At 40.7% G+C, this 16,081-nt stretch overlaps 1 protein-coding gene across 5 annotated transcripts in view; it reads left to right on the forward strand.

Moving 5' to 3' along the window:
• Positions 1–16,081, forward strand: part of DOCK8 (dedicator of cytokinesis 8) — a 221,716-nt gene that overhangs the window by 185,213 nt on the left and 20,422 nt on the right. For all 5 annotated transcript variants that reach the window (XM_070480398.1, XM_070480394.1, XM_070480396.1 and 2 more), the window contains 10 exons: positions 868–964; positions 2,624–2,758; positions 3,744–3,896; positions 4,949–5,107; positions 5,731–5,831; positions 6,586–6,778; positions 11,051–11,194; positions 12,607–12,738; positions 13,196–13,330; positions 14,989–15,078. In XM_070480398.1, the coding sequence (XP_070336499.1) occupies positions 868–964; positions 2,624–2,758; positions 3,744–3,896; positions 4,949–5,107; positions 5,731–5,831; positions 6,586–6,778; positions 11,051–11,194; positions 12,607–12,738; positions 13,196–13,330; positions 14,989–15,078 (1,339 nt within the window). The remainder of the gene's footprint in view (positions 1–867; positions 965–2,623; positions 2,759–3,743; positions 3,897–4,948; positions 5,108–5,730; positions 5,832–6,585; positions 6,779–11,050; positions 11,195–12,606; positions 12,739–13,195; positions 13,331–14,988; positions 15,079–16,081) is intronic.

Here is a 16,081-nt window from a genome sequence, read left to right on the forward strand (position 1 = left end):
TCGTATCAGGATGCCCCAGCCCCTATGGCAACAGTTTAGCCACTGGGACATCTTGAGAAAGTCAGTTCTTCACACTTCCCTTTCCTGGCCACTAAATTTGAAGATACGAAATCTCTCTTTCCAGCTTCACTTGAAATTTATGAGAATGGATGAATTAATGCATAAGATGCTCTGATTCCTTAAAAAAAGAACCTAATAGAAAAGCAGCACTAGGTAATTTCCCATTCCCTAGGGGGTAACAGCCACTGACATCTAGCAGGAAGTTAGGTGGTGTGCCCGACAGGAATGCAGCCTTGCTTCCCATTGGAAAAGGACAGAAGGCCCATACTTGACTGTGCAACCCCAAAGCAGTCTTTGGAAAGTCAAGACACTGACTCTTCCCCGACCACTTCTGAAACATCATCCTTTCCTAATCCAACAGCATGGTGATTAGCCAAATTCACGTCAAACCCAGTCTCACTTCCTCTAGCTTGTTGCAGAGGCTTCTTGGCTCAGGTTGGGAGATGATTCTCACGGGTGAAATGCAAGAATGACCCTCAAGCTTTAAGCAACCATCTGATTGGCTGGCCTAATTGCTAGTAATAACCAATAATTGCTTTTCTACCCATTTGTTATTTTTATAATTGTCATCATTATTCATAATAGTGGGGATGAGGATGGCCTGGAGGCTCTACCTAGAAAATCTTTTAACCAGGCTCCAATTACACAAGGTACCTATATTCCTTAGTTGCCAGTGACCAGCTGCTTTGTTTTCACTCCTAGACTGACTCTTCAGAAGATTTCTTTATACTTGGCATGTGGATTACCATCATCAGGAAATGACCAGATTTGATGTGCCCTTTAATTTGACCTCTTTTTGTTTCTTAGAACAAAGGCAGAGTTAGATCAAGAAGCCTTGATCAGTGGCAATCTGGCTACAGAAGCAAATTTAATCATCCTTGATATGCAGGAAAACATTATCCAGGTGAGGACAACAGGCACATGATCTGTTCAACATGAATATGTCCACTGGAATTTAGTAAGAATCCTTTATAGAAAATTGTGAAAAAATAAGTGTGAAAAAAATAGAAAGTGCGTTTTGTTTAATGACGTCAGGAAGTTTACTATTTACAGTGAAAGTGAGTCACTCAGCTGCGTCCAACTCTTTGTGACCCTTTGGACTGTGCAGTCCTTGGAATTCTCCAGGCCAGAGTACTGGAGTGGATCGCCTTTTTCCTTCTCCAGGGGATCTTCCTGACCCAGGAATCAAACCCAGCTCTCTCGCATTGTAGGTGGATTCGTTACCAGCTGAGCCACAAGGAAAGCCAGAAAGAGGAAGTGAAAGTGAAAGACTATTTACAGTAATGAAAACTATTTACAATAGCGTCCACCTTAGAAATTCCAGAAATACTTAAACACAACATTCTTCTGGGTTCATTGACTTGATGTTCACTTGGAAAGAGTTAGGTGCTTGACAGACTGACCTCAAAGTTAAATCTACTTGAGCGTATGCGAAGATTATAATGTGAGCGGTGGGCTTATAATTCAATACCTGTAATAGTTGTGGTAGGTAGGTTTTCGGGTTTTTTTTGCTAGGTCAACCCCATTTGAATTACGGTTGATGTCTATATGGGAGCTAAGATTATGACTGGATGAAGTAAAAAGAATCCAAAGTGTGATTAATGATGTCTGTTTTGGACACAAATTAATGAAGAAAAATAATCTGTACCACGAATTTGCCAACCCTGCTGTAGAAAAGTACTATATCACTGTGAACTTTACAGTAATGCAGTTCACCATACTAATTTCATCTTCTAAGTGAATATTTCCAGAAATTCTCAAGACATCTAGGTGATAACATTTTTAGTTAACCTCAAAAATGAGTCCTTACATGTTTCCAATGAAAAATCATTTATTAGAATGGATCCAGTATTGTTTCTAGGGCAAAAAAAAAAGAAATATCATCAAAACACAGTTGAACCTTAGTAATCCAACTTTTGTCTCTTAAAATGTAATTATTGTATAAAAATAAAGACAAAAAGTATATGGTATCTTTGATTAAATACTTGGTATCAAATATTTGGCATCACATTGATTATATCTTTATACAATACTGCTTTGATTGCTGTCTTCTTAACATTTGTGCTCAAAATGTACTTGCAGTTTTCAAAGGCAGTTGGAAATTGTTATTGACATTGGTGGTATTAGTCCTGCTGCAGGTGATAAATAAGCTTCTATTTAGAAATGTCACTGCCACAAGCAGCCCCTGGGAGGCCCACAAGGAAAGCTGTACCTTGTATACAAGGAAAAAGACCTTTCCAAAAGCTTACCCAGGATGAGGGGGAGGTGTGCCTTATAGCTTGGGTTAGCAGCCCAGAGTAAGGCGTAAATCCCAAATCAGTTGGGAGTTTTGGAATAAAGTCTTGTGGAAATAGGGCTTCAGCTCTCCTGGTGATGGACTATATGCAGTGTACTTTCTCAAACCCTTAAGATCATAGACCAAAAAAAAAAAAAAGATCATAGACCAAGAGATGAAATGTCAGCGTCACTGTGCTAATTGCCAAAAGGACCTACTTTTGTCTTCCCCTCTGAGTTCATGGGCATAGCATTGGGATTCACTGATGCTGTTCTTCTCTTCCCCCAGGCAAGCTCGGCTCTGGACTGCAAAGACAGCCTTCTGGGAGGGGTGCTGAGGGTCCTTGTGAATTCTCTGAGCTGTGATCAGAGCACCACATACCTAACTCACTGCTTTGCGACACTCCGTGCTCTCATTGCCAAGGTAAACTTGGGATGCTTGTTCTCTTACTGTTAATTAAGAGTTAATATTCTCATCAGGCTAGCTTCACATTTCTTGCTTCAGGTGCACCAAAACCCACAGACCACCACTGTGTTAAGTGACACTGAGGTAAAAGTCTTAAGTCTGTTAGGAACGAAGCAGTTACACTGATTCTGTGAGACTCACCAGGGCCCTTCACGTTAGAAATGTGGGCCCACTCACTGAACACATGAGAGTGGAAATCAATTGAGCAGATTTGTTTTTCACCTTTTTTTCCTTAATATCTTATCTGAATGAGATTCAGTTCCTCTGCATGACTCCCATTAGTGAGTCTTACAAAATGTCACATCATAAAATTCCAGAAAGTTTAGAAATAAATTTCTCATAGCCTGAAGAATATAGATTTTCCTAAAGGAAAATGGCATATTGCAGATTTCTGTGCTCCCCCCACCCACCCCCTCTCTTTATTGAAAACCTTGGTTGTTGACCTCTACCTGGTATCTTTTACGTTTGGAAAGTGAACTCCTGGGGCTTCCCTGGTGGTCCAGTGGTTAAGACTGCATTTTCAGTACTTCAATCCCTGGTTGGGAAACTAAGATCCCACAAGCCATGAGGCACAGCCAAAATAAAGTGGACTCTCTCTTCTCTCACCTGTTGGGATCATTTGCTCTTAGTCACCAATAATTTCCAGGGAAACATGGGATAATTCCTTCAGAGCTGTGACTTCACCAGGGGATGCAGCCTGGCTAACCATGCAGATAATTATGTAGCCTTGATCTTAGTAAACAGTTCCTAATGAGATCAAGTCAACTCCATTGCTTCAGTTCATCTTCTGACTCAAGTAACTCACTATCTTTATGGAGCAGTGCATTAACTCTTCTGGGCTTTTTGCTTGTCCAAGCAGACATTTACATATCTCAACAGGCATCTGGTCCAGAAAGGGCATGCATGTGCTAAGTGATGTCTAACGCGGTTGTGTCTCTCCTAGTTCGGCGACTTGTTGTTTGAGGAGGAAGTGGAGCAGTGTGCAGACTTGTGTCAGCGAGTGCTGCATCACTGCAGCAGCAGCATGGACGTCACCCGCAGCCAAGCCTGCGCCACGCTCTACCTCCTCATGAGGTTCAGCTTTGGAGCCACCAGCGTGAGTGCTCAAGGGGACCTAGGATCAAGAGTCAGGGCAAAGCACTGGTGCTGGAAAAGTGTGCACTATTGCAGTTGACTTCTACCCTGTGTGAAGGGAACAGTTGGACATGTAGATGGATAGCAGCTTTCTTCTGAATTTCCATCTAGAAATAAACTGTTAAGACTGATGAATGCAGTGTTTTCCATCAGTGTGTTTCCATAAGAAATGAATGGCTATGTGTAGATTCAAGGTTGTCATCTGTGGGTGAAAAATACAACAGAATTTGGACTTTGGAAGAGCTTGTCTTGTTTCCACATTCTGATTGACTGGTACCAGAATGACCTGTGGAAGAGAATTTGAAATGATCACCATCATCTATGCCTAAGTGTTCATTGAAGCTTAGTAGCCTTTGGAATTCAGCCTTATTACGGTGCAGTCTTAGTTGGTCTAGATTTTGGTGTGCTCTTCTGCAGTTTACATTTGTGGTCATGTTAATGAGCATGTTCAACTGATATTCCATGATAATTTGGTCCATGGAAGAAAGGCAGGGTCCTCAGAATGTATTAGGTGTAGCTATTGAAAAGCCTTTAGGACATTTGTTGGAGCCCCTTGGAATCACCATATTTTTCCATGGGCCTAGAAGGAAAGGAGAAACAGAAAGTCACTGCCTACCCAGAGAACAGAAATCTCAGAAATCTTGCCCATGTAGATTCTGCTCCTCTTTGAAGTTTAAATAAAGTTCCGAGAAGAGGAATCTTGGCACAAAAGGAGACATTCTGTGACCCAGCTGTGTAGGAACCTTTCAGCGTTACTGCACAGAGCTGGCCCAGTCCTCAATGAAAATTTAAAGGGAGCTGACAGATTTATGTCAGAGCAATACCCATTTAAACCATTTAAACAACAATATGAATCATGAGCAAAGTATGGCTCACATTGCATTGGGAAAAAAGGAAATGATTGAGCTTGGGTAAAGGAAGCACTAGAGAGTTATTGTTGTCTGGCTCTACCTCCTCCAGTTATCTACTAGCTGACTGCCTCTTGTTTGTTCCACCATTTTTTCCCTGACTCAGAACTTTGCAAGAGTAAAGATGCAAGTAACCATGTCTCTGGCATCTTTGGTGGGAAAAGCACAAGACTTTAATGAGGAGTACCTGAGAAGATCCTTGAGGACAATTCTGGCCTATGCAGAAGAGGACACAGCCATGCAGACCACTCCTTTTCCCATGCAGGTAGACGGAAGAGCATGCTTTGTCTCATCGTGGGTCTGGGATCAGCCAGTTTTAAACCTCTATGTGTGTGTATACATACATACATATGTATATATGTACAAACATATATATATATATGTGCATATATGTATGTGTATAAGATATATAACATATATTTCATATATTATATAACTTTTATGAAATATAATTATGTCATAATGTACAGATAATTATGTAAAATATTGTCATATGCATTATATGGAACCTAAGCTGAGGTCCTAAGCTGCCTCCTACTTGTTATAAAAAGCCCTGATGTCCAGAGTACAGTTGAGGGTTTATATGTTACAAAGAACTGAAACTAATTTAACCAAAAAAGTACTGGAGAGGGAAGATAGTATAAGGATTCAGGACTAATACATGGATGTCAAAGGCCAACTCATGTGTAGGCCTTGGCAGTGCCTGGACCTGCAAAGGTGAAGGTCAAAGAGGATCCAGTCTAGACTTCCCTCCACCTGTGATCTCCCCTGTCTTAGCAGGGCCTGCTCATGACTGCCCCTTGGACTCTCAGTGCAATCCTAACTTTTTGTTACCATGGACTACAATGCTAAGGTTGTTTGGGGTATACATTTTTTTTTTTCTTTCAGGTGGAAGAACTTCTCTGCAATCTGAATAGCATCTTATATGACACAGTGAAAATGAGGGAATTTCAGGAAGATCCTGAGATGCTTATGGATCTCATGTACAGGTGAACTTTTCTGATGAAATCAAAAGTGTGTTACTTAAAGATATAGGGTTTGCCACTATGGAGTTTTCATGAATATAATTATCACAGGAAATGTGGGCACACTGATTTGGCTGACAGCCAGAACTGTACTTAGAAATTGGTAGAAAACCATCATTTGGAGGGTGTTGATTCATGTACACGTTTTCAGAAAGAGTTCCCTGATTTAAAGGGAGGTATATATTTTTAACATTATTTTCTACTTACCATAGAATCAGAGAAAAGAACTATCAACTCTTATATGAATTATATCTGAAATTTTTTTCCACTTCAGACATGCATGTAAGTTTCATTTAGAAATCATATTTTACTCTGTAGTTCAAATTTTTGCTTTATAATCCTTGTTTTAGGAGAAACTACTTACAAAGACAAAATTGTTCTGACACGATGCCATAAGAAGGGTAGTACTTTTCATCTTCTGTTATTATTTTGAGATTAAAGAGAGTAAAGGAAGAAAAATTACTAGTGCTGCATTCAAATAGACATCATTTTATCAGGTCTGTTCTTCCCCCATAAATCTTTAACTAAATGATAACATTTTTAAGGTCCTACACACCCTAGACATGAAATAAAAACAGTTGGGCTGATACATGTTTGCCTTTTCTCTTGTTTTCTGAACATGTAGGCAAAACTCTCAAGGGAAGAAAAGTGTCCATATCCAACAGAAAAACAGTATCGCTAACCAGTTGTCTTTGGAACTTTCTAAACCCATCTTCAGAATTGCCAAGAGTTACCAGGCATCTCCTGATCTGCGGCTGACCTGGCTCCAGAACATGGCAGAGAAACACACCAAGAGGAAGTGCTACACGGAGGCCGCCATGTGCCTGGTCCACGCGGCTGCTTTGGTGGCCGAGTATCTGAGCATGTTGGAGGACCACAGCTACCTGCCCGTGGGCAGCGTCAGCTTTCAGGTGGGGGCAAGTTCGCCTTTTCCTTTGGTGCAGTGGCTCTCATCTGGGGGCATTTGCCAATTTCTGAAAATATTTTTGGTTGTTACTCTGAGGGTGGGAGGGTAGGTACTAGTGGCATTTAATAGATGTAAGCCAGGGATGCTGCTAAACACCCTACAATGCATAGGACAACTCCCACCACAAAAAAATTATCTGGCCCCCAAATATCAATATTGCCAAGGTTGAGAAGACCTGCTTTAGTGTATTATATTTGCCTTTTCTAATTGCTTTACTGTCTTGGGGTTTTTTTAATTATTATTTACAGTAAATATAGATTTGATAGGCATTTTGACATTCCTAAACACTTTCACATCCATGATTTCATTTGACCTTCTCTGTAAACCAGTGAAACAGACAAATAGAGAAGATATTATTACTCCCGCTGCACAGCTAAATTGAGAGAGCAACTTTTCTAAGGTCGTTTAAATTCTTTCTCAAAGACTTGTAATTGGCACAGTATACTGACAAATGTGAAAGTATTTTTTCCAAATATTGGAGAAATTATTCCCCTCCGGGCCCATTCCTTTGATTACACTCCCCAACTCTTTAGCATCTTCCTCTCTAATCTAAAATTGAGAAAGAACCAAACTGACCTGGGAAGGAAAAAAGGGCTGAATCAATACTGTCTTAGGATAAGCTTAATATTACCCATAATGAGCAATTGGAAATTGTCTGCTAGGTCTGAAAGTTGGTTCAGGTTGCAATGCTCAGTGGTCACTTGGACTGTTTTTGCTGAGTACTTTAAACAGTTTAGAGGAAGCAAAAATTTTAGGAGTACTTTTAGAGGCCTAATCCGTAGAAATGACCATCCCTGAAACCTGTAACAATATAGTACACAAAGAGAGCCCTTTTCAGGGCAGACTCACAAAGTCGTTTACTTTACAAGTGTTTGGATTGCTCCTGTTTGAATTTACAGGACTGATTTTATAAAAGGCTTTATTCTCATTGTGGCTCTTCAACACAGTTTTGTGATGCTGTGTGAACCAGAAAGAGGAGATAATTCAAAGTAGCTTTCCCAGGCTTAGAAAGTAAGACAAAAACTGCTATTGGTAGAGCCAGGAGTTTCTGATTTCCTGAATACTGTTCACCAGGCAATCTGGGTATTGCCTCATATTATTAATTCCTCCTTTCTTATGGTCTTCAATACCAATAATATTTGTCATTTCATTCTCAGCAAATAAATTTTATTCTCAATTCAGAAAGGTTCATTATAAAAAGCAAAAAATTTAATTCTTATCCAAAAAGCATAAAAATATCACATCTGATTTTGAATCACATAATAGTGAAGAAAGGTATAAAAACCAATTTTAGATATATTTGTTTTTTGCCAGATTTATTTTGACCATTTGATATTAGCAAGGAAAAATATAAGTACTGCTCTTTCAGTTCCCAGAAATCTTTGGGCTTACTACTTAATGTGGAATTATATCATCCTTTTGTCTTGTTTCATTAACTAAACTATTGCTTATAAACTTTAATGCCTTTTCCCCATTTACTGTATTTTATTTTATATTTATCACTTAAATATTAATGGCATTTAATTATTGTTTCATGTTTAGTAAGCCTTGTGATTCTTATTTCACCTAGGATTCTATTGCTTATAGTAAGTCATATCAAGGTGAGTAGAATAGTTATTCTAGAAACAACAGAAAAACTCCATATCATTCCTACATGGGGGCATATAGCTCTATTTTTTCATAGATCTTTATTCACTCATTCATTCTTTTAGGTGATATTTATTGAGCACTTATTTTGTCCTCACAAACTTTACATTCCAGCCAGAGAGTGACATCATATAGCTAATTCTTCCATTTCTAATTCAATTACAATTATGATAACTGCTGTAATAAAGAGGTACAAGAAACTGTGAGTATTTATCATGTGACCCAGCTCGGTGGCCAGGGAGTGTTCAGAAAGATAAGGACGGGGAAGGGGGAGCGGAAGGAACTGTGAAGAATGAAGTCTTCATAACACATAGAACATGGTGAGAAGAGAAACCAAATTATGTTGATGCTTATGAACCAAGTCTCCTTCCTCTCAAATGAGGCATAGCAAATCTTTTAGGAAATGTGTGCTTGCACATGACAGAAAACCTAACCCAGACTGACCTAAGGTAAAAATGGAATTTATCAGCTTACATGAGAGAAATGAGTCTGGAGTAGCACCTGTCAAACTGGACTTAGGGGCCCAAACAATGTCATCAGGCCTCAGCGTCGTCATCACTTCCAGCCTCTGCTTTCTGTTATGTCAGCTCAGCTTCTTTCTTCACTGTCTTCCCACACTCACTGAGAAATATTTGTTTACATCTCCCTAAGTTCAAGTCCAGGAGAATAGAGAAATGCCCTACTTCCAAAAGTTGCAGAGACAGTCTCAGTGCATCTGTTAGTTCTGACCGAGTCATACGCTCATCTCTGAGCCAATCATAGTGGCCAGAGACATGGAATGCTATGACTGGCTGGACCAGAGTTGAGGTCCACACCTGGAGTTATGGACGGTTTCCCTGGAGGCTTTACTTTATAGAAGGATGAAGGAATTTTGGGCAGCATTAACAACAGATGTCCAATGTTGATTTCTTAAAAGCTGTGTGCTTTAGTTTTCAAACTTGTTCTGCTCCAGTAAAATTGAATTTTTGGAAAGGAATTATAAACTGGAGATAAATAAATCTGTGCAAGGAAAATAACCCTGAGGCCACTGAATTCCAAGGAGCTGAGATCGTTGAAATTCTGTGCCCCAGAGTGTAGTATTTATTCCACAAATGTAGATATGTCTGCATTCTTAGATACTGATGTTTTTACCTCCCTGATTCTGAAACCAGAAAAATCTGCCCAGAATCTTTTCCTTTTGACTACAGCTAATAAGACTGCATAACTGCAAATATATTCCTCTACATATGGACAACTGCATACAATACTAATAGTATTTGTTTCTTGGGTTGTTAGATTTTATTCAACGAAAGCTCTTGGACCTTCTGTTATTTCTAGTTCAGAAACATCATAGTAGAAAGACCAGGTTTGAAAGAAAGACTGGTCACAAAAGGTTCTGAGAGTCTCTCCTGTATTCCCAAAACTACCTTATACTGTTGAATATGAAGATACAGGACTGGAACAACTCTCTCTTCCTTGATGCTCAGGATGAGTCACTCGATCATGCTAGCCAGGCCAACAAGAGGCAGACAGATTTTACTTCAGTAGCCAACCCTGGTCAATTGATAGTGGCTGATTGGAGTACCATACTGAGAGGAATTTTGAAAAAAGCTTCAGGAAAAAGAGTACTATAATTAATTAGTTCTGTCTGCTATGAGTCTAGACATATGAAGAAATAGCATGTGTGCTATCTCTTTGCCAGTCCTAAGCTACAAAGGTTTCCAGGGTTTTTTTAATGCTCCATGCGCCTTTTTTCTATAGCCATGAGACAGACTGAAGAAAATGATTCTTGGCCTGTCAAAAGTATGAGAGTCCCTGCCAGAGCCAGAACTGGGGTGAGGTGAGCAAGGCATGTAAAGTGCAAAATTTAAGGAAGCACTCACTCTCGGGGTCCAGCAAGTTCCAGGTCATATCTTACAGAATCCTGAGAGTGAGTGTTCCCTAAATGTTGTGACCTGGCGTTTTCAACCTTACTCACCCTAGCCCTGGCCCTGATCACTGCATTCTCTATGAGAGACTTTCAGCTGTATGGTTTATGTAAAAGAAAAGTGTATAGAAAGGAACAAAATGTTTGAGGGGATAGGAAAAAAAACCAGTAACTGCTGCATTGTCATAAAGATTCCCACAAAGAAAGCCTTCTCATTTGCAATTGTCATGTGATATCATGACTTCACCTACAAGCCAAGTCAGTAGTAGCAAGTACTTTAGAGTTTCACTCAGCTGGTGAAACAAGGAGTCTAATTAACTTTCTTAAAAGTTAATTTTAAAAACCACAATCCCTGCTGAATGTCCCTTAGAGTCCTTTCTCTAAAGCAGCTCAGCTGTTGTTATGCTGAGGTAAGTGTCCTTTCTGTATCTGCCAATGGTTAAAAAGAGAAGAACATCTTGAGTTTTGAAGGCCAGTGGTTCTATGTGTTCTTTCAAAATGAGTGGCAGCCAGAGGCTGTTCTAGATGGAATTGCAGACCTTTTACAGTCACACAGGGTGAGGCTGTTGGAGTGACGGCCTCCTCATCCCTACTGTGGACTCCTGTGGTGCCTTGTTAGTCGGGTTCCCCAGCTCTCCGGGCTCATACTGAGTTCTCTTGCAGAATATTTCTTCCAACGTGCTGGAGGAGTCTGCCGTCTCTGATGACACCCTGTCGCCTGATGAGGATGGGGTGTGCTCCGGCCGGTACTTCACGGAGAGCGGCCTGGTGGGCCTACTGGAGCAGGCGGCCGAGCTCTTCAGCACGGTCAGTACACCCCACGCCCTGGGCCGCCCCTGTCAGCGTGAGCTTCTGTGCTAGTGCCCTGCGTGTGGGTTTTAGCGCCCAGCCAGTGAGCTCCTCTCCATGACGACACCACGTGCAGAAATGCACAGGGCCGGGGAGGGGCCGGAGGACTTTGATGTACGTAAATTGGCTCAGCTCTCAGGGAGGTGAGAAAGCCTTTCATCACTGCAATGTTCTGGCTTTCACTACATGCTCATTAGCTGGGCAGCAGTTTCACAGTATTATTTCCATTTAATAGAGGTGGAAACTAAACCACAGCAAGGTGAAATGGCTTGCCCAGGCTTACACAATAAATCACAAGGCATGTTCTCATTCTCTCATTTACTCTCCTTGAGAGAGCTCCTGGGGTGGAGCCTCTGGGAAAAGAGAAAAAAAATAGAGCTTTCCTGACAGCTGAGTAATCCTCAGGATTGTCACAGGCCACGGACAGCTCAGAGAAATATAGGAGTAGAAACCACAGACACTCCCCTCACTAACCTAATCTGGGTCTGTTGTTGTTGTTCAGTCATGTCCAACTCTTTTGAGACCCCATGGATTGTAGCCTTCCAGGCTCTGTTGTCCATGGGATTTCCCAGGCAAGAATATTGGAGTGGATTGCCATTTCCTCTTCCAAGGGATCTTCCTGACCCAGGGATTGAATCTGTGTCTCCTGCATTGCAGATTATTCTTCACCACTGAGCTACCTGGGAAGCCCAGTCTGGGTCTAAATACTCCAAATTAAAGGAAAAAAATGTATAGATTAAGTTACTGAGTTTCAGGTCAGGAAAGAAAGTCTGTTGTTCATTTTCACAATTTCCCTACTCCCTCAAATTTTAAGCCAAATAAATATTTATTACTTCACTCAATTTAGCTGATCCAGTTTGTTTTCATCCTAATATTTTTCATTCTTCTCTACTTTTCATTTCCAAGTTTCCACCCTACAACCTATGTATTTTAATTTTTGTTTTAATTATGTTCTGTTTTTCCAGCTTTCCCTTTCAGAATCCAGATAACATCCAGGATACTTTGTTTTTCCTGAAATTCAAAAAAACCATCTAGTTAGACTCCTAAGTCTTTTCAGGCATTCAGTGAACATCTGGCTATATGAGGACCCCCATCTGGCTATATGATGCCCAAGATTGCCTTCCTGAATTATTCTTAGTCCCTGCTGCCAGTCTCCTGTCCTATTTTTTCCCCAGGAAACCCCTTTTTCCAACTTAACATTATCAGATAGGACCATTAGCATATGTCTAGTTCAGTTTGAATGCTACAACCATCCCAAAGACACTCAGAGTTTCTTCTTGCACTGTAAGATATTGTGGTGCCAATAATAAATCCATTCCTTAGTGCCCAGTGGATTAATTCTCTTTGATTTTTTTCCTCCTCTTTCCAAGGGAGGACTGTACGAGACGGTTAATGAGGTCTACAAGCTGGTCATCCCCATCCTGGAGGCTCATCGAGACTTCCGGAAGCTGACCTCCACCCATGAAAAGCTGCAGAAGGCCTTCGACAGCATCATTAGCAAGGTAGCTGAGGATCCTGACTAACAAGTCCTATAATCTGATAGCAGGTGACTCTGTCTCAGAGATGCTTAGCCCTCCTTCCTCTCTAGGGAGTGATTGACCTTATGGACATCAGTACTGTAGCTCTCTCCTATCAAACGGAAAAGGGCTGGAAATAGAGGACTGTAATTCAAACTTTGAAAGAAGGTAGTTGAATTACTTTGCAACCAGGAATGTGAAAATCTCTTAAATTCACTTAAAGAAATCCTAGAACTCTTTCATGGGGTTTTTTTTTTTTTTTTTTGCTATTATTTCCCAAGTTAGTTCTATAAACTTTAATTTTTTTAAAGGTGTGAATTGTTAGTATTTGCCATAGGAATAAAATGTCTTGTAACCCAACAATAAAAGACTCCTGCCCTTTGCAACCCAATGGATCCTCATGAATTACAAAACTGAGAGGTTTTCTTATTTTGTCCATCAGGGTCATAAGAGGATGTTTGGAACCTACTTCCGAGTTGGTTTCTATGGATCCAAATTTGGGGATTTGGATGAGAAGGAATTCGTTTACAAAGAGCCTGCAATTACCAAGCTTCCTGAGATCTCTCACAGACTAGAGGTAAGACAAGTGATTCTGGGCAATTAACATTGTATACTTGACAAAAAGCAAGTTGTAGTAGGCCATTACAACAAAACTAAGAGTCATACATTCATCATTGATCCATATATAGTTTCCACATTGCCTGTACAAAAGCAAGATATTAGGTGAAATCATGCGATAAAGCAAGGGAAGGATGCCTGTGTGCATGCTAACTCTTCAGTCACGTCTGACTCTTTGCGACTCCTTGGACTATAGCCCACCAGGCTCCTCTGTCCGTGGGATTCTCCAGGCAAGAATACTGGAGTGTATAGCCTCCTTCAACGGATCTTCCTAACCCAGGGATCAAACTCGAGTCTCTTATGTCTCTTGCATTGGGAGGCAGGTTCTTTACCACTAGTGCCACCTGGGAAACCCCGTACTCTTCAAAGTTTGTAAATTAAAAAAAAAAAAAAAGTTCATAAATTTATATGGTGAATATTTTTCCAAGAATATCCAAATCAATGTCATGTGCTTTCTTGTAAACCTTTCCAAATTTCAGTAATAGTTTTTCAGCTTGGAGTTTATCATCTTGACTTTAAAGTCATCTGGCGAAATTATCAAATTTCCCCTAGAAAATTCTGTGGTCATCTTTTTGGTGTTACCAGACAACTCTTCCAGCTTATGATTTGGAGATGCTTGACTGTAGGCCTACTGTGTCCTGGGCACAGTAAACTCTTCCTCTTGATCCAAGGAGCACCCCTGTCTGGATAATCAGAGTCAGCACCCAATCCCATGTTCTGGCAGCCGCAATCCAACCTGCTGTTTACATTTGATCCAGAATGTAGCAGAAGAGAGCAGCATGTTCTTGGAGGAAAAGCTGGAGAAAGGGAGAAACAACCTAGAGAAAAGTGAGAAAGAAAGAAACAGACATGGGAAGGGCCAGGCATTAAGAACTCAGGAGGAAAGTCATGCGGTGCCCCCTAAGCAAAATCATCTCAAGCTGAATAAGTGGGTCCCCTGAAATGCTGATGACAATTAACTGGAAATTCACTTTTTGCTTTCTTGCTGTTGCTTTGAATTTATGTCCTTTCATGACTGTCGGACTTAAAACACTTTTGTTGTCAAATTGTTCCTTATATCGATACTATCCATCCATGCCAGATGAGACAAGAAACTTTAATCCTTACTTGACCCAACAAAGCCATGGTTCAAAGTGAATGGGTGACTTGCGCGAAGTTTTTCAGCTCATGAGAGGAACTAGCAATTGACCCCAGGCCACTTGGTTTCCTAATGTTTTCCCAATTTAGAACTAGAAGCATATATTTTATCTTCCTGTGCGCTGTGGTTTGTCACACTATGGGAAGCCTCGTGACCTCCAAGTTCCTAGGGTACAAAAGGTGAAAAGTAAATAGTTCTATGCCCTGGAGCATCTTCTGGAAATATATGATGCTGTTGAATTAGATGTCAAGCATACATTTTATATGGACGTATAGATCAGTTTGCAAATGCTGGACTTCATTTTATTTTTATTTTTGTCTCAGGAAATGCTGAACTTGCCTCATTAGCTCGGAAGGACATTAAATAATTCAGAGAGCACATTCTACCATACACTTGTTCCAAACTTATTCCGCTTCTAGAGACAAAGCGTTGCAGCATATTAAAATAACCTTTATAATCTGTTGGTTTCTCTTGCCTAGGCATTTTATAGTCAGTGTTTTGGTGCAGAATTTGTGGAAGTGATAAAAGACTCTGCTCCTGTGGACAAAACCAAGTTGGACCCTAACAAGGTATGGGAATATTGCAAAAAATAGCCATTAGGCTCTGATTCCCTTTGTTCTTCCCCCTAAACATAAGATGACCTCCTCTGTCTGGACTCCACGTCACTTCAATGCAACCAATTTTTTTGTTGTTGTTTACGGTTTAACGGTTAAGTCTTAAACCATACTCGATGGCAGGGATCATAATAGGAGCCACCATTTATTATAGACCAGCTGTATATCTGACATTGTATTAAACCCTTTACATACACCATTGCATTTCATCCTCCTGCAGTTCCTTGATGTAAACATTGTTATTCCCATTTTATAGATGAGAAAAGTAAGATCTAGAATAGGTAAGCAACTTCCAAGATCATGCAAGTGTCAAAGCCAGTATTCAGATTTGGGGTCTGTGATCCTCAATCCTGCACTTCTAATCACTTCTTTACTACCCTTCTATTAAAATTTCGAATCCTCAATTTAAAGTATGTTGAAAATATACAAACTTCTCACTGACAGCATTTGGTTGAGGCATTCTTTTCAGCCACATACATGATCACTGTGCTGTTGGAGGAATGATGAAAAGGGCTTGGACTTCAGTTTCCTCACTTTACATATGAGGGTATATTCTGTCTCACCCCCAGGTGGGTGTTCAGTTCAGTGCATTTCAGTTCAGTCGCTCAGTCATGTCTGACTCTCTGCGACCCCATGAATTGCAGCATGCCAGTCCTCCCTGTCCATCACCAACTCCCGGAGCTTACTCAAACTCATGTCCATCGAGTCGGGTGATGCCATCCAGCCATCTCATCCTCTGTCGTCCCCTTCTCTATCAGTCCCTCCCAGCATCAGGGTCTTTTCCAATGAGCCAACTCTTTGCATGAGGTGGCCAAAGTATTGGAGTTTCAGCTTCAGCATCAGTCCTTCCAATGAACACCCAGAACTGATCTCCTTTAGGATGGACTGGTTGGATCTCCTTGCAGTCCAAGTGACTCTCAAGAGTCTTCTCCGACACCACAGTTCAAAAGCATCAATT

Source organism: Odocoileus virginianus, chromosome 18 (genome assembly GCF_023699985.2).
Source record: "Odocoileus virginianus isolate 20LAN1187 ecotype Illinois chromosome 18, Ovbor_1.2, whole genome shotgun sequence".
Taxonomy (NCBI): Eukaryota; Metazoa; Chordata; class Mammalia; order Artiodactyla; family Cervidae; genus Odocoileus; species Odocoileus virginianus.